Genomic DNA, 20,923 nt, shown 5'->3' on the forward strand with positions numbered 1-20,923 from the left:
AATATTTTCAAAACCTTCAACATGGAATGCCGGTAATTAACTCCTGCTACATTTAGTTAGCTACCTGCTCCAACTGCTTTTGCACCACACTCTGCTGCTCGGTCACATGCTTCAGCTGCTCGACGTCCTCCTCAGGGAACTCCCGGCCCGCCTTCTTGGCGGTCCGCTGTTTGGCCGACAGGGCCTTCTTGGACTTCCTGTGGGCCCCAATCTGATCTTCTAGAAACTTCTGCTGCATCTGGAGCAGCTGCTGGGTCTCCTGGAGCCACTCCTCATACTGCTTCCTCTGGCTGTCGTCTGAGAGACAAGACTGGGTTAGGTGCCATTTTTACTTTGGATGTATAAATCCCAAAGGGATATAGGTGAAATCGAAGAGACCCTGGATTGGATATGGGGGTCAACATATGAAATACTGAAGAAACCTAAAGAATGGTCTATGATTAATCATTTGGTTAATGTGAATAAGGATGTCATGATCAAATTCAAATTAAAAAACGTTGGGCTGTCGTCCACTCACTGACAAATCCAGGTCCAAAATTTGGGGGGTTTGGTCTTGCCATCTGTGGAGCCAACTTCCCGTCCTGCGAAAACAATTAACAAACGGTAATGAGGCCTTGTTTTTTAGTAGAATAGATGAAACAGACAGACAGTGGTTGATTCACAATGCTTACCTGTCCAAGCACATGTTGAGGCAGAGCGGCGGCAGCATCTGGTCCATGTGCTCCTGGCGTCTGCTGAATTCTGCCACAAAGACAAATGAGAGGATCGTTGTTTTAGGGAACATTAAATTTACTTCTAAATATTTCCCATCCAATACTAAGCTTCTCAATAGTGTTTCGGACGGACCAAGAGAGTATTACAAAAAACCTTTAAATGAATGTACATATTACCCACAAGCACAAATAATGAGCTAGCATTAGGGTGAGCTTTTGTCTTACCTGTTAATGACTATTGGGGGCATTCCCATGCTGTTTTGAGCCATGACTTTATTGATTCCCTTTAGAGCGACCATCTTGGCCTTCATGATCGGGTCCGTGATGGCATCAAAGTCTGCTAAAAAAATAAAGAAGTCCACTTAATTGTAGCTAGTTGACCTTCTTTTAAGCCATTTCAAAAGAAGCCACCCCTAACAAGTGCCATGTCAAAATTATGGATGGAACGCTGGTGAAGTAAGACTCCCAAAAGTGTCTCTTCGTAAAAAATAATTAAGTCCAACATTCTGTTCCTCAAATTACAATTGAACAAATGTCAAGTACTTCTTTTCCCTCAGAATCTTTAATAAAGCATGAGGCTCCAACTGAAATGGCTCGACATTCCACATTTATACCAAAAAGGATGACCATGCAAAATGACTAAAAAACCCCCAGATAACTAATCTGACAACACCCTGGTAATGTGTGTGACTAAATGAAACGGGTGACCAAAACAGTAGACATGTCTATCTGAAGCTCAATGCCCTTACCCATATTGGGGAAGAAGGAGTCGCTGGAGCGCTGTCGGATCATGGCCTGCATTTGCCTCTGTTGCTGCTGCTCCTGCCTCTCCTGGTCCAGCAGGTCCTGTAGGAGGAGGGGCTGCTCTTCCAGCAGCAGAGGCCTGTTCTGTGGGCCGGCCTGCCTCAGTGAGGGTCCCTGCTGTTGGGGGAATATGCCCTGCTGGCCCTGGGGGTTCAGGCCGTGGGCAGTGGGCTGCTGACCGGCTCCAACCATGGCTAGGTTGAGCTCCACCTGTTGGTTGGCTGAGGCCCCGAAGCTGAGGTTTCCCATTGAAAGTCTGCTCTGAACCAACGTGGGGCTCACCCGATGTCCCATAGCCACGCTGGGATTGAGCCTGTTGTCTTGGGAGTGTTGCCTAGGTAGCATCAGCATGCCAGTGCTTGGGTGTAGCCCGGTGGCCTGTGCAGCCATGTTACCTTTTTGAGGAGAGCAGTTTGGGCCAAACCCAATGTTTTCCAGTTTTTCTTTGATCAGAAGGCAGGAGAGGACCGGAGTTGAGCCGGAGTCAGTTTGTCCAGGCTGTTCATACAGCCCTGCGCCCTCTTGGTTTGTCATGGTTCTGTTGTCATTCATCGGGCCACTGCAGAGAGACTGGTCCTGGTTTTGCACGTGTTCATCTTTGACCTCCGTTTTGATTGTATCCTCGGTTTTAAACATGTCTAAGGTCTCTTTCGCTTCGTTGGCCTCCCGTTTGTCAGATTTCCCCCCGGATCGGGACGAGGTGGCTGCGCCATCCACGCTGCCTTTCCTCTTCTCCGACAAGGCTTTCTGGAGGTCTGAGGTCTCACCCTGTTGGTGGTCCTCCATAGGGTCGCCCAGGTCCAGATCTTCTTCACTGAACATGTCTTTCTTGTCATCCAGGTTGAGCTCGGGGTCCGTGTAGGCGATGAGGTCAAACTTCCCTGACATGAGGAAGTCGTCGAGGTGCAGGTCATTGGGTCCCAGTTCAAGGTCTTTGCCATCATCCGGGTCCAGGTTCAGGTTCAGATCGACCAGGTCTTTGACCTCCACATCTTCAAGGTCCTTTACTGCGGAGTCTTCAGCGTCCAAGTTTTCCTCAATTCCGTCTCCACTGGGTATCTGAGTCTCTTCCGTTTGACCGGTGCTAGACCCAGGCAAGAGCATACTAGACGCTGCATTGAGTGGCTCACCAGTGACAGGGTGGCTGAGTGACCTATTCAGTGAAGGATGCTGTCGCTGCCCCATGGTCATTGGGACTTCAGTCTGCTGCTGGTGCAGGTTCTCCATACTAGCCGACATGTGTGTGTGACCGACCGATCCCTGGGAAGGACTGTCCATCATGGGGTCCATCATTCTGGATAACTGGTTCCCAGCGAAGCCCATCTCCTGGCCTTCCATGAAGCCCTGGGGTGGTATCTGGGGCTGGTTGGAGGGGTCCATGACATTGGGAGGTCCATGCCCAAAGGGCATCCTCATTCTGTTCTGAGGGGCCCTGTGGCGGAGCTCGATGAACGGCTGACCCATGATGTTGTGCTGCTGGACAGGAAGGCCCTGTGGGGGGAAGGGCTGGGGGAGCCCCATCTGGGTGTTGCCCCCCATGACCCCCCTGGAAAAGTCCACAGAGTGAGACATTCTCATCTGGGGTGGAACATTGTCGACCATGGGCCCACTGGGCATCTGGTGAAGGGCCCTGAGGAAGTGTTGCTCCTGGCCTGGTTGAAGGGATCCTTGAGGGCTGGGAGGGAATCCAAACCTGAGAGTAGAAAACACATTGTCAAATGCTTATCCGTGACTACATCCCAAGCATAACACAACAGCACTGGTTGCTCCCTATACACATCTTCAATAAGGAAGATTACACTAAGTGGGACTTCAACAATGACACTTCATTCCACATTTCGAGCATGTTAAACATAATTGTATTAATTTAATCTTGTCAAGGGGAGCAATAAATTCTGCAAGCCAATTATAAAAATATACAGCTGAATATGGGTAAAGACCCTGTGTATACAAAGAAGTTTGAACAAAATACAGCTGAGTGAAATCTATGCTGTCAAATTCAACTAACCTCATTTCTTGTGGTCTCATGCCCATGTCCCTGGGGAAGTGGGGTCTGGCAAACTGGCCCTCATTGGGGAAGTGTCCTCGCTGGTCCCCTAGAAAGGTACCAGGGAACCTCTGACCTCCTCTCATGGGTCCTGGGTAAGGTGGTGGTGGTCTGCCGAACATGTCATTCTGTGGGGCGGGATCGTCATGTGACCAGTGGCGGGGTGTCCCCGGGCTGGGGGCTGCAACAGTTTCCTGTAGTAGTCCTTTCTCTTGCCGGATGGCAGACTTCTGTTGTTGCTGCCTAAGGATCTGCTGGCGCAGTCTCTGGCGCTGCGGGGGGAGAGCACGGTACACTTTAGCAAGTTACATCATGCACGTATTCATTCAAATTTGAGGGGATCCTTACAGAGAAGCAAAATATGTTCACGTTGCACCAACATGCACTGCCATATTGGCTGCGGAATGGCTAATCACCTGCCAATAACTATGCAAACAGAAGAAGGCTTTATGGCAATTCAAGTGTTACCCATGTGAGTGTCATTGTGTCTCAACCAAATGGAAATACCTGTCTGAGCTTCTCCTCAGTGTCTCCCAGGTGTGGTAGCATGCTGTTCTGAGTGTCAACGGTGTTTCTGCTAGACTGAGGGATATCATGGGCCTGCCTTTCCGAAGTTTGGGCATAAGGTGTCATTGGACCCAGTTCAAAGGGATCGTGAATCTGCATTTGACCACCGTGATGATTCGACTGCGGCAGAGAGAAACTTTCATCCGACATTCCCGGGTGCTTAGCGGTCTGCGAGCCCTGGGCGCTTGGACAGGCAAACCCGTCCTGCACCCTGCCCGGAGACTGGTGGGAGAATGGGTCAGCTGGGAGCTGGGACATGGGCGTCGGTCTGGAGCATAGTCGATTGAAGGCATCAGGGCCTGCTTCTGGCCGCGGCGTCCCTGGAGCTTGTGCGTAAGGGTCAGCGAGGAGCGGTCTTGGTGTTCCGGGTTGTTGGGCATACGGGTCCATGTTCCTTTGACTACCGGGGGATTTGGGAAACCTATCCCCTGGGGCTGGTCTGGGGGTACCTGGCATGGAAGCATAAGGATCCATGGAGTGAGATGGAGACGGTCTGTGATTGGGTGGGTGCTGCTGGGGGAACTGGTCTAGACGAAGGCTAGGCGGCGTCTGCAGGTATGAGGGATCCGAGTGTGGCCTTGGGGTGCCGGGAGTTTGAGCATAGCTATCAGAGTGAGGTCTGGGGGTGCCTGGTGGTTGGGTGTAAGGGTCAGACATCTGCTGTGAATAATCCGGTCTCGGGGTAGATGGCGCTTGTGCATACGGGTTTCTGTGAGGGTGTCTAATCATTGGCATGGGTTGAGAGAAATGGCCCTCCTGGGTTTGGCACATCATCTTGGGCTCGTTGGGGAACCCTTCCCCCATGAGTGGCCGGGGGGTGAGAGGCTGCTGGGCGTAAGGGTCGGCCTGTAGTCCTTGGGGAAAGCCATCAGATGGCCCTCGTTTAAGTCCCCCAGGCATAGGGCCACCGTAGGGCTCTTGCTGGGACTGCTGGGGAGGCATGGGGGCTTTGAACACCGAGACGGAGCCTGACTCATTGCTGCCAGGGATGGGAGTGAGCAAAGGCCTGGAGTAGGGGTCCGAGAGGATCATGCGGTTGTGAGACATGCGCTGGTAGACCTCGGCTCGGTGTACACCCATCCTGGCAAAAGTCTCTCCTCCAGAAGGAGGGCTCATCATGTTGTGCCTGACCTGCTGTTGTTGCTGCTGCTCAACCAGTCCTGAAGGGCCCACCCTGGCAGGTCCCATGGGTTTAACAAAGGGGTCAGGGGGCCTGGGGGTGTCTGGCATCTTAGCATAGGGGTCAGCATTACCAGAAGGCCTCCCTCCCCTTTCCTGCATCTCCGACAGAGAGTTCTGCCGGGGCGTGGTGGATCCACCACCCCCAGGGGGCGGTCTCGGGGTGCCCACCATTTTGGCGTATGGGTCCCAGGGCGAGGACGGCCGGGAGCCTGAGGAGGAATCCGGGGAAAACATATGTGGTGACTGGGGCTGGGAGGATGGTCCCTGTTGAGGGTACGAGGTCTCCTGGGTGGGCGTCCTCGAGGACGGAGGTGGGAGCTGGGGTCTGAGGAACACGTCATCCTGTGACCCAGAGGTGGGTGTGCCCGGGAGTTGTGGTCTAGCGAAGCCATCCTTAGACACTATTGGCTGCAGTGGGGACGAGTTTCCAGACTTTCCTCCATTGCTGGGCTGAGGAGTCATGGGGCTCTGGTTACCACTATTAGGGGTTGTATCTCCACCTGCCTGACTGCTAAACAGCTGTTGTTGTTGTTGTTGCTGGAGCTGCTCATTTTTAACCTGCTCCAGCTTTTGAGTGGCTTCAATCTTCGCCTGCTGCTTGCTCTTTTGTCTCATTTGCTGCCATGGAAACAAGAAAAGCAGGGGAGGAGAGACACTTCAGTTAATTAAGCATTTTTGGAAGCATGGAATTTGTAATTTTATGATGACATGGTACTAAGAATGCTTTCTTTCCCTCACTCACAACAAAGTTTTAATGCTTTTTCAATATGAGTGGGTCTAGCGTGTGGTGTTAAGCCATGCAAGAGGGAACAATGTGAGGGTGTATGTCATAATATGGTGATGAAATAAAGCTTCTGGAGGCTGTTACTGTGTTTTTTCAGGACCAAGGACAGATTTTTACCAGTTAACCAAGCTTTTCTCCCTACAACTCCACTTTACAGTTTGCTTTTCTTACACCTTGTAAATTTTGCTTTATTGGTTCTCGGCAGACGAATACCAGAACAGTGCTTCGCCTTGGGAATCTTACCAGAGAATTTTTTCCACCTCCTGCAGCTATAGTTGCCTGGTTGGAATGTCCAAAAAGGACGTCTTTATTTGTTGATTTTATGGCTTTGCTTTTTGGGACCTTTTCCTGCTGCTTCTTAAGGGGTCCCCACATCTGATTTAACTCTCCCTTTTCAATGCAAATTAAGAATTAGTAGACTGTATGAGAACGCCAAATGTATTGTTTAAAAATGACTCACTCAACCATGCACATATATAAAGTTTAATAAAAAAATCTGTTTCATGCCCCCAGGTTATGTTATGTTCAATCTCACCACCTTGCTCCTACTCACCATTCCCCTGACATGCGGTACTTTGATTATTATGGTGGTGTATTATGGTGTCATTAAATACATGTACACATAAAAAAATAAGTGTACACTGCTCTCACACCAGGGTTTCTCAACATGCAGGAACAAAATCCCACTTATACCATTTGGCTTCCTGAAGACCTGCCAAGGCAGCCACTAAACAAAAATATTTTATCTACTTTTAAAGGCATGCATGCAATTGCCACACAATCCTGCATCCAATCCCATACCCTCAGACTCAGTTTAAACAAAAAACATAGTAACATTTAAAAATGAAGGCCAAACGAATCCTCAACAACTCCTAGAACAGTAGTTGAGAAACCCTGCTTTACAGTGTACCCATGCTTTCATATCCCCCTCCCTCCATTCCCAGTACATGTTAACCCTCCAAAGGAACTCTTACCTGTCTGAACTTCCACTCCTGCTCATGTTCAGACTCCTTGGGCTTGAGAGAGTCTTTGAAGAGCAGCTCAGTGTCCAAGGGGACACTATTGGGGTCAAAGGTGTCAGTCAACAATTGCTGCTGCTGCTGAGGATGCTGGTGTCTCTTCAGCGTATCATTTGACATCTGAACTTTGTTTATGCGCAGGGCCGCCCGGTTATCCCGTGCTTTTTGCTGGAAGAGAGGGGATTGGAAGAGGTAGTCCATTTTGTAATTGATGGTGCAAGAAAGATACATTTCCTGAGACGCTAATTTCTTAAAACCCTACTGGAACAAATAAAGGCTCCACCATTTTTCTGAATGTCTTGGGGAAAATCACAAGGTAAAGAAACCTTCTACAATCACCTAATCTCATCAAGTAATTTGGACATGCAGAGCGTTGTTAAATATAATTTCATCATAGAGACTGTCCTGAAAAATCCTCAAAGAACTGTGTGTTAAGTTGGAAAACATACTAGACACAACATTCAAACAGAACAAAGACACGAGAAGGGACAAAGCGCGAGAGCCTTTGGGTTTAAAATATCAACAGAAAACAGATGAAAAGAACAAGACAAACACAAATATCTGTCTTCTCCCTATTGGCCTCTACAATTTACTTCAGGAAGTGTGTTTAGACTAACATTTGATCAGTAACTGGCTGATCCCTTTGATTCATCACTCCAAAAGGTATAGGGCACCATTCAATCAAAAGCCACAATCAGGTTTGTGGAGTAAGTCAACAACAATGTTCTTCTGGTGAAGCAGAAATAATACATTTTTGATTGAATAGGGTTCTAAGTTTAATTGGAGGTTTTAAATGTTTTTTAAAAGATTAGCCTTTTTTTTAATGCATGGACTTTTTCTGTTGTCAATCAGCAAAACCTGCTGATCAAAATAAGTGCAGTGCATCACAGTCCAGCATGGATGTAAACAACTTCCAAACCCAGAATGTGTTCTCAATCCACTTACCTGGTCAAAAAAAATGAACTTACCACATATGGGGCCCTGTCCTGGGAACTGGCTTTCCTCCATAACTTTGCAATTTGTTTCACTCTCATAGCCCAGTCTGAGAAAGAAAGAAAGATTAGCCACTAAAACGTATAGCGCTACAACACACATGCAATATGGCCAAGAACTATACCTTTCCCAGTCCCCTTTTTATGCATGTGACACAGAACTTCAGAGCTTATCATTTTTTTTCATTTGAAAAAATGTAGTAGGTAATTCACACTTTTGAATTTGACGTAACCAAAAATCATCTCATTTTCATTTGAGAAACTTTGTCTATGATGTACCAACCTGGGAACTCCTCTAGGAGGTTGGGGAAGTTGACGTTGGTGTAGAGGACTGGGGCCACGGTGGCCATCTCGCCCAGAGTCTCCTCCTTCTCCCACTTGAGCGTGCTCCTCTGGGCGTTGGACATGGTGTCTGTCTCTCCCTCTGGAGGTGGGACGGGGCCAGGGACGCTCCATGAACCAACCACATCACCCCCCATCTGGCTAAACTTCTTGTCCCTGGAATGATATCTCAGGTTACACATTCTATTGCAACATTACCAATATATTTAGTTATATATTGATTTTTACAAACTGGGTGGTTCAAGCCCTGAATGCTGATTGGCTGACAGCCATGGTATATCAGACCGTATACTACGGGTATGACGAAACATTTATTTTTACTGCTCTAATTACATCGACAACCAGTTTATAATAGCAATAAGGCACCTCGGAAGTTTGTGGTATATGGCGATGCATCGTGCCTAATAAGAACAACCCTTGGTATATTGGCCATATATCACACCCCCTCGTGCCTTATTGCTCAAGTATGTCACATCACTTACAATGCGGTTCACTTTGAAGCAAATTATCATTTAAAAAGGGCTATAGTATAAAAATGACATTACACTCATTGATTGAGATATGAAAGCTAACAAGTGAGCAGACGTCAGGAAAAATTAGGTTAAAGTGAACTGTATACATTGGAGTCAAAACAATGAAGGATAACATAGTAAAAAAATAATAACTAGGCAAGTTAATAACACAACATACAATTATCACGAGGCAAGTTAATAACACAAAATCCAATTGATTGTCTTTGAGCAGATGAAAGCAATGCTCTAGTAATGGATAGACAGCTCCCTGCTCTTACCTAATCTTGTCTGGGAAAGGCATTCTGTGAATGGGCGAGAAGTTTCCCACGCCACATGGGCCTGTGCTGCCGGGCATCATGGGAGTTGGAGGAAAGTGAGGGTTGGGCCCCATCATGCCGTTTATCATTGGCATGCGGGGAAACAGTCCATGGTCGCCTGCAACAGAGAGCATAGAGACGATGTCGGAGAAGTAGTTCCAGAAATACATCTGCATGTCCTGTTGATTATGTGAACATGATTCATATAAATCAATGTTCATTCAATAAATGCTCATATCCATTAATTCTTATAGATTGATTTCCACAGTCAATAGTTGATTATAAACTCAGCAAAAAAAGATACGTCCTTTTTCAGGACCCCGTCTTTCAAAGATAATTCGTAAAAATCCACAGATCCTCATTGTAAAGGGTTTAAACTCTGTTTCCCATGCTTGTTCAATGAACCATAAACAATTAATGAACATGCATCTGTGGAATGGTCGTTAAGACACTAACTGCTTACACACAATAGGCAATTAAGGTCACAGTTATGAAAACTTAACTCTGCAAAACACCAAAAGAAAGATGCCCAGGGTCTCTGCGTGAACGTGCCTTAGGCATGCTGCAAGGAGGCATGAGGACTGTAGATGTAGCCAGGGCAATAAATTTCTATGTCCATACTGTGAGACGCCTAAGACAGCGCTACAGGGAGACAGGATGGACAGCTGATCGTCCTCGCAGTGGCAGACCACGTGTAACAACACCTGCACAGGATCGGTACATCTGAACATCACACCTGTGGGACAGGTACAGGATGGCAACAACTGCCCGAGTTACACCAGGAGGCTGGACTAAGGGCTTGTAGGCCTGTTGTAAGGCAGTTCCTCACCAGACATCACCGGCAACAACGTAGCCTATGGGCACAAACCCAACGTTGCTGGACCAGACAGGACGTAAGTGATGTGTATAGCCTCGTTATTGTTATTGTGTTACTTTTTCTTATTACTTTTTATTTTAGCCTACTTGGTAAATATTTTCTTCTTTAATTGCACTGTTGGTTAAGGGCTTGTAAAAGTACCGTAAGCATTTCATGGTACAAGTCTACATTTGTTGTATTATTTGCGCGTGGCAAATAACGTTTGATTTGACTGCCAAAAAGTGCTCTTCACTGACGAGTTGCGGTTTTGTCTCACCAGGGGTGATGGTCGGATTCGCATTTATCGTCAAAGGAATGTGCGTTACACCGATGCCTGTACTCTGGAGCGGGATCGATCTGGAGGTGGAGGGTCCGTCATGGTCTGGGGCAGTGTGTCACAGCATCATCGGACTGAGCTTGTTGACATTGCAGGCAATTTCAACACTGTACGTTACAGGGAAGACATCCTCCTCCCTCATGTGGTACCCTTCCTGCAGGCTCATTCTAGCATGACAATGCCACCAGCCATACTGCTCGTTCTGTGTGTGATTTCCTGCAAGACAGGAATGTCAGTGTTCTGCCATGGCCAGTGAAGAGCCCGGATCTCAATCTCATTGAGCAAGTTTGGGACCTGTTGGATCGGAGGGTGAGGGCTAGGGACATTCCCCCCAGAAATGTCCAGGAACTTGCAGGTGCCTTGATGGAAGAGTGGGGTAACATCTCACAGCAAGAACTGGCAAATCTGGTGCAGTCCATGAGGAGGAGATGCACTGCAGTACTTAATGCAGCTGGTGGCCACACCAGATACTAACTGTTACATTTGATTTTGACCCCCGCCCCCGCCCTTTTGTTCAGGGAAACATTATTCAATTTCTGCTAGTCACGTATTTACACATTACATTTGCTGAAAATAAACACAAGTTGACAGTGAGAGGACGTTTCTTTTTTTGCTGTGTTCATTTAAATTCCCAGCAACCAGGCCCTGCATGTCCCCAGGCTCCCTCATTTGTTGACTTCTGTGATCGTAAAAGCCTTGGTTTCATGCATGTCAACATCAGAAGCCTCCTCCCTAAGTTTGTTTTACTCACTGCTCTAGCACACTCTGCTAACCCTGATGTCCTTGCTGTGTCTGAATCCTGGCTCAGGAAGGCCACCAAAAATTCAGAGATTTCCATACCCAACTATAACATCTTCCGTCAAGATAGATCTGCCAAAGGGGGAGGAGTTGCAGTCTACTGCAGAGATAGCCTGCAAAGTAATGTCATACTTTCCAGGTCCATACCCAAACAGTTCGAACTACTAATTTTGAAAATTACTCTCTCCAGAAATAAGTCTCTCACTGTTGCCGCCTGCTACCGACCCCCTCAGCTCCCAGCTGTGCCCTGGACACCATTTGTGAATTGATCGCCCCCATCTAGCCTCAGAGTTTGTTCTGTTAGGTGACCTAAACTGGGATATGCTTAACACCCCGCCAGTCCTACAATCTAAGCTAGATGCCCTCAATCTCACACAAATCATCAAGGAACCCACCAGGTACAACCCTAACTCTGTAAACAAGGGCACCCTCATAGACGTCATCCTGGCCAACTGGCCCTCCAAATACACCTCTGCTGTCTTCAACCAGGATCTCAGCGATCACTGCCTCATTGCCTGTATCCGCTACGGAGCCGCAGTCAAACGACCACCCCTCATCACGGTCAAACGCTCCCTAAAACACTTCTGTGAGCAGGCCTTTCTAATCGACCTGGCCCGTGTATCCTGGAAGGACATCGACCTCATCCCGTCAGTTGAGGATGCCTGGTCATTCTTTAAAAGTAACTTCCTCACCATTTTAGATAAGCATGCTCCGTTCAAAAATGCAGAACTAAGAACAGATACAGTCCTTGGTTCACCCCAGACCTGACTGCCCTCGACCAGCACAAAAACATCCTGTGGCGGACTGCAATAGCATCGAATAGTCCCCGTGATATGCAACTGTTCAGGGAAGTCCGGAACCAATACACGCAGTCAGTCAGGAATGCTAAGGCCAGCTTCTTCAGGCAGAAGTTTGCATCCTGTAGCTCAAACTCCAAAAAGTTCTGGGACACTGTGAAGTCCATGGAGAACAAGAGCACCTCCTCCCAGCTGCCCACTGCACTGAGGCTAGGTAACACGGTCACCACCGATAAATCCATGATTATCGAAAACTTCAATAAGCATTTCTCAACGGCTGGCCATGCCTTCCGCCTGGCTACTCCAACCTCGGCCAACAGCTCCTCCCCCGGCAGCTCCTCGCCCAAGCCTCTCCAAGTTCTCCTTTACCCAAATCCAGATAGCAGATGTTCTGAAAGAGCTGCAAAACCTGGACCCGTACAAATCAGCTGGGCTTGACAATCTGGACCCCCTATTTCTGAAACTATCCGCCGCCATTGTCGCAACCCCTATTACCAGCCTGTTCAACCTCTCTTTCATATCGTCTGAGATCCCCAAGGATTGGAAAGCTGCCGCAGTCATCCCCCTCCTCAAAGGGGGAGACACCCTGGACCCAAACTGTTACAGACCTATATCCATCCTGCCCTGCCTATCTAAGGTCTTCGAAAGCCAAGTCAAAAAACAGGTCACTGACCATCTCGAATCCCACCGTACCTTCTCCGCTGTGCAATCTGGCTTCCGAGCCGGTCACGGGTGCACCTCAGCCACACTCAAGGTACTAAACGATATCATAACCGCCATCGATAAAAGACAGTACTGTGCAGCCGTCTTCATCGACCTTGCCAAGGCTTTCGACTCTGTCAATCACCATATTCTCATCGGCAGACTCAGTAGCCTCGGTTTTTCGGATGACTGCCTTGCCTGGTTCACCAATTACTTTGCAGACAGAGTTCAGTGTGTCAAATCGGAGGGCATGCTGTCCGGTCCTCTGGCAGTCTCTATGGGGGTACCACAGGGTTCAATTCTCGGGCCGACTCTTTTCTCTGTGTATATCAATGATGTTGCTCTTGCTGCGGGCGATTCCCTGATCCACCTCTACGCAGACGACACCATTCTATATACTTTCGGCCCGTCATTGGACACTGTGCTATCTAACCTCCAAACAAGCTTCAATGCCATACAACACTCCTTCCGTGGCCTCCAACTCCTCTTAAACGCTAGTAAAACCAAATGCATGCTTTTCAACCGATCGCTGCCTGCACCCGCATGCCCGACTAGCATCACCACCCTGGATGGTTCCGACCTTGAATATGTGGACATCTATAAGTACCTAGGTGTCTGGCTAGACTGCAAACTCTCCTTCCAGACTCATATCAAACACCTCCAATCAAAAATCAAATCAAGAGTCGGCTTTCTATTCCGCAACAAAGCCTCCTTCACTCACGCCGCCAAGCTTACCCTAGTAAAACTGACTATCCTACCAATCCTCGACTTCGGCGATGTCATCTACAAAATGGCTTCCAACACTCTACTCAGCAAACTGGATGCAGTATATCACAGTGCCATCCGTTTTGTCACTAAAGCACCTTATACCACCCACCACTGCGACTTGTATGCTCTAGTCGGCTGGCCCTCGCTACATATTCGTCGCCAGACCCACTGGCTCCAGGTCATCTACAAGTCCATGCTAGGTAAAGCTCCGCCTTATCTCAGTTCACCGGTCACGATGGCAACACCCATCCGTAGCACGCGCTCCAGCAGGTGTATCTCACTGATCATCCCTAAAGCCAACACCTCATTTGGCCGCCTTTCGTTCCAGTACTCTGCTGCCTGTGACTGGAACGAATTGCAAAAATCGCTGAAGTTGGAGACTTTTATCTCCCTCACCAACTTCAAACATCAGCTATCTGAGCAGCTAACCGATCGCTGCAGCTGTACATAGTCTATTGGTAAATAGCCCACCCATTTTCACCTACCTCATCCCCATACTGTTTTTATTTATTTACTTTTCTGCTCTTTTGCACACCAATATCTCTACCTGTACATGACCATCTGATCATATATCACTCCAGTGTTAATCTGCAAAATTGTAACTATTCGTCTACCTCCTCATGCCTTTTGCACACATTGTACATTGTATATAGACTCCCCCTTTGTTTTCTACTGTGTTATTGACTTGTTAATTTGTTTATTCCATGTGTAACTCTGTGTTGTCTGCTCACACTGCTATGCTTTATCTTGGCCAGGTCGCAGTTGTAAATGAGAACTTGTTCTCAACTAGCCTACCTGGTTAAATAAAGGTGAAAAAAAAAAAAAAAAAAAAAAAAAATGCAATTCTCCAAGAGGCTTGAGGTGGTGGTGGTACCTGGGTTTGGAATGGCCACGGCTCTAGGTACATTGGGCCCAGGGTGGGCCGGTTGGGGGTGAGGCAGCTGTGGAGGCTGGCTGGTGCTGGGACTCAGGACCGCTGTGAAGAGATCCTCCACGTCTTTACCCTCAAGCTCTGTAGAGGGCGACAGCAATGAAATAAATAGCGTTCACGCACATACTTTAAACCATCATCAACAGGTGGTGATTGAATGTTTCACGGTTATCTTTGAATTCTATGGAACTGATCATCTCTGACATACAAATGAATGAACAACCTTTTGAAAACTCTAGGTTAGACTTATATAATCAAAACCACAAACCTGGGATTTTGTAGAGCTTACTGAGAATTGCACCTGAAAAAAAGAAAAGAAATGCATATTACATTGCTGCAATGTTATACACTTTATCCTCTGTGCTAGTTTGATTGAACCAAGCAAGCCAGTTAACAAATCCTGGGGATCAAACATAGAATTTCATCAGATGGGGTGTAGCTCAATTGCAAGTCTGAGGAATGCACAACAACCTCAACTAAAACCGGCATGGATTTGGTTATGCTTCAATGTGTTAGGCCAGACATTGGTTTTGACAGAGCCAGGAAGCCGCTAAGCAGTTATAACACACAGGGAGCAAGTCAGGCGGGTAAATCTCTGCCAAGGGAATAAGGTTGACCTCCCTATTTGTCAACACTGATACTTTGGGGGAACTTCAGTTAAACTGAGCAAACATTATTTACTTAGTGTTCCATGATTTTGCAATGTGGGATGTGATTTGACCACCAATGCCTTCTATACACAGCAGTTGTTCCATGTGGTGGATACTATAAAGACCACAATCATCAACAGAGGCACGCAACTCTAAGAAGAAAGACATTTCTCATGAGTGACTTTTAGGGCCAGTTTCCCAGACACAGATTAAGCCTAGTCCAGCTTTAGAGACGTGTCTCAGAAACCAACCCTGAATCTATGTACTGATGTCGAGCTGCGAAACCATTTAGGCCAGAGAGTCACACACTAACATACGTCAAATAGATCAGTGAGACAAGAGGAAACAGACACTGAAGCCCTGGAGGACTGGAGATGTAAACCTCTGCTCTTCACCAATGACACCGAGTGTGCACAGAGAGGAAGAGGCGAAGCCAGAGGTTTCACTCTCGACAAAATCTGTCCAAAATAAGCCCAATACATTTCAATGGGTTATTTTGGACCTAAGCTTGTCGCCTGCCTTTGGGACAACCACTCCCATTGTTAGGGTGGAGACATGAGAATATAGTCATTATATACAGATCTCTGGAAGACAGACAGAATTCAACCAGGCCGCCTTACCATCTGCGACCATCTTGTCCAGTTCTGGGCTCAGGATGACGTCCAGAGGCTCCTCCTGTAGAGCCCTGGGCCCCCGGCCTGCCGAGCCCTGACAGGGCCCAGTGGGATCATCAGGTATGGGGTCCATGTCCAGACCAGCTAGCAGATGGCAGATGGCAGAAAAGGATGGTGAGGAGAGGGTGGTCACATACACACGCGGGCATACCCACCCATAGTCCACTTTTATGTAACAAAAATAAATTGACACTAGCCCCCTCACGAGCCATTTCAGAGAGGAGGAAGAAAAAGAGAGAAGAGACGAGAGGAGAGAGTGAGAGAAGAGGAGAGTGAGAGGAACGAGAGAGAGAAGAGGAGAGAGTGAGAAAAGCGAGAGAGAGAAGAGGAGAGAGTGAGAGAAGCGAGAGAGGAACGAGAGGAGAGTGAGAGAAGCGAGAGTGAGAGGAACGAGAGAGGAGAGCGAGAGGAGCGAGAGAGAGGAGAGTGAGAGAGAGGAGAGTGAGAGGAGCGAGAGAGAGGAGAGTGAGAGGAGCGAGAGAGAGGAGAGTGAGAGGAGCGAGAGAGGAACGAGAGAGAAGACAGAGCTGATCCTTCATGTCATGGTGGAAAAATAAACTGAACATGATCTCATTATATATTATATACCCCCCAACGCTTGTTTTTTTTTCTTCGTCTTCCCGTAATTCAATCTTCTAAGTATAATGACAAACTAATTTGTGTTGCCTGCTCGACTGAGTGTGGAAAGAGGTGTGGGAGGGGCGCGGAGCAGCCGTCCCTTAAAAAATAGCCACACTGCCTCCATAATCAGTTCCCATACTGCCCACATTAGAGTAGACAAGGGCTTAATCAATGAAAAGAGTTCTGGGAGACTGCAATGATTAATCATCATAACCTCAGTCGTCAACATCAGAGGGGGGTCCGAGGTCAACGCACATTTTACTGGGGTGCACTCTCGACTAGTTTGCTTCTTTTTAATTTATTTTTGTTGGGAAAATCTACTTCGCTTGTGACCTTGAATTAACTTGATATGTGGGAAGAGACAAAGTACATGGAGACTGCAGCTACTGCATATGGTACTGAAGGTAAGGAATAAAGGCTAAAGGTAAAACATTGTTTTATCTGTTTTGGGGCCTTCAGGCGTTCTCAAATAATCTGAGTAATACAAGGGTGAAAAACAAAGAAGAAATCACTATACAACACTGAAAAACAGGATAGATTAAATACATTGTGAAACAATGCAGACTCAAGACCACATAGAAGAAAAAAAATCTAATTTCCCAAGATGGCAAGGTTTTCTTTGCTACTCAGGTAAGTGCTCCATGGAACGTGGAGTCATTTATAGTTCAAGCTTTGTTTCTATGACTAGAGGAAGGTCAGACTTTGAAACCCATACTCAACAAACTCAGCTGGGGTGAGGCGGTTAGAAAGCACTAAAACACATCAAATGAAAACAAAAGTTTATAGCCGTGTGTGTGGTCAGCTTTTTGCAAAATCTCAGGTATATAACCCAGGTTTTTCATGAAGAAACCAAATGAATTATATTAAAGTTATGACATTTGTATTAAACAACATTATTTAAAAAGAGCAACTCATCACTTTCACCTCCAGCCCTTTTTTTCTCCACAGAATATCACTCAACAGTCCATAGATTGGTCAATAGACATGCAGATTGGTGAGTGGTTGTAAAATCACAGTAGTTAGTCAAAAAGACTGTACAGTGCTACAGCGTGAGAAAATGGGGAGCGCAGAGAAGGAAGGACATGAAAAAATGCAGAGAGCGTAGAAAGTGTTAGAGGGGATGGGGTCCCAAAGCATCCCAAAAGTGGGAGAAGGGGAGGGGTGGCAGGTCTGCTCCTAAGAGGCCAGACGGGCCCGAGGACGTCTCTTACCAAACGGAGAGGAAGAGCAGTCGACTTGGAAAGGGCATAAATCAAGACCTACAGGAACCCAAAACCAGAGGATTATAAACTGAGGAGGAGAAAAGCAGGTGTGATAAAATGCTATGCTAACACTTTACTTGAAGCAGCCCACTGTGATGCTACACCACAATAGTAGTGACATAAAACCAACCATCACGACACGAGTCCTAACACAGGCCTGGGTTCAAATAGTATCGGAACCCATAAAAATGCTTGAATGAGCTTGTCTGGTACAATGTAACCAACGTTTAAAAAAAAAAAAAAAAACACTCAAAACATTTGAAAGAAAACAAATACAATTTGAACCCAGTTCTGGTTGTTATTAACCCTCGTCTATGAGGAGTGTTATGTCACTCCATTATGCAGGCATCAAGATGGGCATTTCAAGAAAACTGTTCAAAAGCAAACCAAAATCAATGGACACAGAAAGGAGGTACTGCAAACCAAGACTATTTACTCGAAGTACAAAACTATACAAGTGAAGGAAAATGCAAAATGATGAGTAAAGATGCAACAGAGAAATGTCACAGGAGCTTGTTTATGGAGTTGACCTTGCTAGCGACAATGAGAGTGTGTGTGAGTGGGCAGAGAAGAAAGGAAGTGGAGGCAGACATTTTGGAGGAGGGCAGGGGAGGGGTCTACCTGAGTTGTGCCCCGACTTCACCAGATCATCCGACAGCATTCCCAGGAGATCTGCATCCGTGCTCAGGACTTCCGAAAGGTCCACTAAGGGATCCTCGGTATCGGCTGGAGATATAGACGATATACAGTTGATGTCGGAAGTTTACATACACCTTAGACAAATACATTTAAACTTAGTTTTTCCACAATTCCTGACATTTAATCCTAGTAATAAATCCCGGTCTTAGGTCAGTTAGGGTCACACTTTATTTTAAGAATGTGAAATGTCAGAATAATAGTAGAGAGAATTATTTATGTCAGCTTTTATTTCTTTCATCACATTCCCAATGGGTCAGAAGTTTACATACACTCAATTAGTATTTGGTAGCAATGCCTTTAAATTGTTTAACTTGGGTCAAATGTTTCAGATAGCCTTCCACAAGCTTCCCACAATACGTTTGGTGAATTTTGGCCCATTCCTCCTGACAGAGCTGGTGTAACTGAGTCAGGTTTGTAGGCCTCCTTGCTCGCACACACTTTTTCAGTTCTGCCCACAAATTTTCTATAGGTTTGAGGTCAGGGCTTTGTGATGGCCACTCCAATACCTTGACTTTGTTGTCCTTATGCCATTTTGCCACAACTTTGGAAGTATGCTTGTGGTCATTGTCCATTTGGAAGACCCATTTGCGACCAAGCTTAACTTCCCGACTGATGTCTTGAGATGTTGCTTCAATATATCCACATAAGTTTCCTCCCTCATGATGCCATCTATTTTGTGAAGTGCCCCAGTCCCTCCTGCAGCAAAGCACCCCCACAACATGATGCTGCCACCCCCGTGCGTCACGGTTGGGATGGTGTTTTTCCTCCAAACATAACAATGGTCATTATGGCCAAACAGTTCTATTTTTGTTTCATCAGACCAGAGGACATTTCTCCAAAAAGTAGGATCTTTGTCCCCATGTGCAGTTGCAAACCGTAGACTGGCTTTTTTGTCGATTTTGGAGCAGTGGCTTCTTCCTTGCTTAGCGGCCTTTCAGGTTATATCGATATAGGACTCGTTTTACTATGGAAATAAATACTTTTGTACTAGTTTCTTCCATCATCTTCACAAGGACCTTTGCTGTTGTTCTGGGATTGATTTGCACTTTCGCACCGAAGTACATTCATCTCTAGGAGATAGAACGCGTCTCTTTCCTGAGCGGTATGACAGTAAACTTCTGACCCACTGGGAAAAACAAAAGCTGAAATCAATTATTCTCTCTACTATTATTCTGACATTTCACATTCTTAAAATAAACTGGTGATCCTAACTGACCTAAAACAGGGCATTTTTACTAAATGTCAGGAATTGTGAAAAACTGAGTTTAAATGTATTTGGCTAAGGTGTATGTAAACTTCCGACTTCAACTGTATATATATATGCGTATATGGTTTTCCGTAACATCTAAGAGAACTAACACTTTCCAAGGACCGTAGTCAAACTAAAAGCTGGTGAATGTCTCAAAACAAGCAAACCTTTCAAGTTATTACTGTGCTTCCCTCTGCCACAAATGACAAGAGGGGGAATATAGCAGAGTGGACGAGTGTGTCCCCCATGACACTAGAGACAAACAGGCTGTTATGAAAGTGAACGTGTCTATTGAAAACCACATAGGAAACCAAACTCTGCTGTTAATATCGCAGAAGGCAATCTGAAAAAACGTTAATCTAGAGCTTCTGTTTTGCTAGTATCCAGTGTGTTCTTGTCACTACGTGTGTTCCTAGTAGGTAACTTGCAGCGCTGTTCATAGCGTGTTGGAGTAGAGTTGAAATGATTGTGGATGTGGAGAAGAGAACCAAAAACAAACAGACGGGGTGGAGAATGATGGGGGGTATGAGAGATGAAGAGAACGTTTTCATCTTTAATAAGGAGCAAGAGAGATGTGAACATACGCAGTCCTGCTTTGCTGGAGATGGGTGTAGTGGTGGAGGTAGCACTGAGCAGCGGGTCCGACAAGGGGTCCAGGAAGCTGGCGCTGGGGGGTTTGGTCTCTGCATGGGCCCCTGGGCTCTCCTCACAGAGCCCTGTGGTCACCAGGCCTGCCTGACTGCTCTGCTTGCACTTGTCCAGCAGCTCCTCACAGAGCCCCGTGGTCAGCAAGCCTGCCTGCCTGCTCTGCTTGCTCTTGTCCAGCAGCCCCTTCCCGAAGAAGGCCTCCTGGTAATATACCACACAAACACACGGTCAATGAAATCCAGAAAACAGAGAGAACACATACAGAAACAAAACATAATTATCTTTCAAGAACAAAAACAAGAAACAATTGTCTCCGTGTCAGAAGGTGGGATCCAGTTATGAATTCTAGATTTGAATTGAAATGAAAATGAATAAGGATTTATTGAATTATTACTCATTCAAACAAAGTATTTGAAATTAAAATGCGTGCTGAACACGAATGAACCAAAGTCGTATCGGGCTATGCTACTACTAACCCACTGGTTTCCATTAAAGTCAGGACTCCCCGCTAATTCTCTGAGTTGGAGTGGGAATAGCAGACTGAAGTCAGACACTAGGTGGTGGGGACTAAAACCTATAGAGGTTCCCTGGAGATCTAAGCTGCTGTTACATAGTTCCCCAGAGGAGGAACGGCCCAGACTCCAGTATGGCA

The 20,923-nt window shown here is 46.6% G+C and overlaps 1 protein-coding gene across 1 annotated transcript in view; it reads right to left on the reverse strand.

The window, feature by feature from the left end:
- Positions 1-20,923, reverse strand: part of LOC112232703 (histone-lysine N-methyltransferase 2C-like) — a 301,309-nt gene that overhangs the window by 17,210 nt on the left and 263,176 nt on the right. Inside the window, exons 27-44 of the mRNA XM_042298636.1 lie at positions 20,208-20,472; positions 18,297-18,401; positions 17,625-17,672; positions 15,739-15,876; positions 14,737-14,769; positions 14,412-14,549; positions 9,241-9,397; positions 8,392-8,606; positions 8,085-8,158; positions 7,072-7,284; positions 6,341-6,487; positions 4,072-5,931; positions 3,526-3,836; positions 1,463-3,210; positions 939-1,053; positions 672-741; positions 518-581; positions 65-297 (exon numbers count right to left, since the gene is read on the reverse strand). Coding sequence (XP_042154570.1) covers positions 65-297; positions 518-581; positions 672-741; positions 939-1,053; positions 1,463-3,210; positions 3,526-3,836; positions 4,072-5,931; positions 6,341-6,487; positions 7,072-7,284; positions 8,085-8,158; positions 8,392-8,606; positions 9,241-9,397; positions 14,412-14,549; positions 14,737-14,769; positions 15,739-15,876; positions 17,625-17,672; positions 18,297-18,401; positions 20,208-20,472 — 5,934 coding nt within the window. The remainder of the gene's footprint in view (positions 1-64; positions 298-517; positions 582-671; positions 742-938; positions 1,054-1,462; positions 3,211-3,525; positions 3,837-4,071; positions 5,932-6,340; positions 6,488-7,071; positions 7,285-8,084; positions 8,159-8,391; positions 8,607-9,240; positions 9,398-14,411; positions 14,550-14,736; positions 14,770-15,738; positions 15,877-17,624; positions 17,673-18,296; positions 18,402-20,207; positions 20,473-20,923) is intronic.

The sequence above is a fragment of the Oncorhynchus tshawytscha genome, linkage group LG16, assembly GCF_018296145.1.
Source record: "Oncorhynchus tshawytscha isolate Ot180627B linkage group LG16, Otsh_v2.0, whole genome shotgun sequence".
In the NCBI taxonomy this organism is placed as follows: Eukaryota; Metazoa; Chordata; class Actinopteri; order Salmoniformes; family Salmonidae; genus Oncorhynchus; species Oncorhynchus tshawytscha.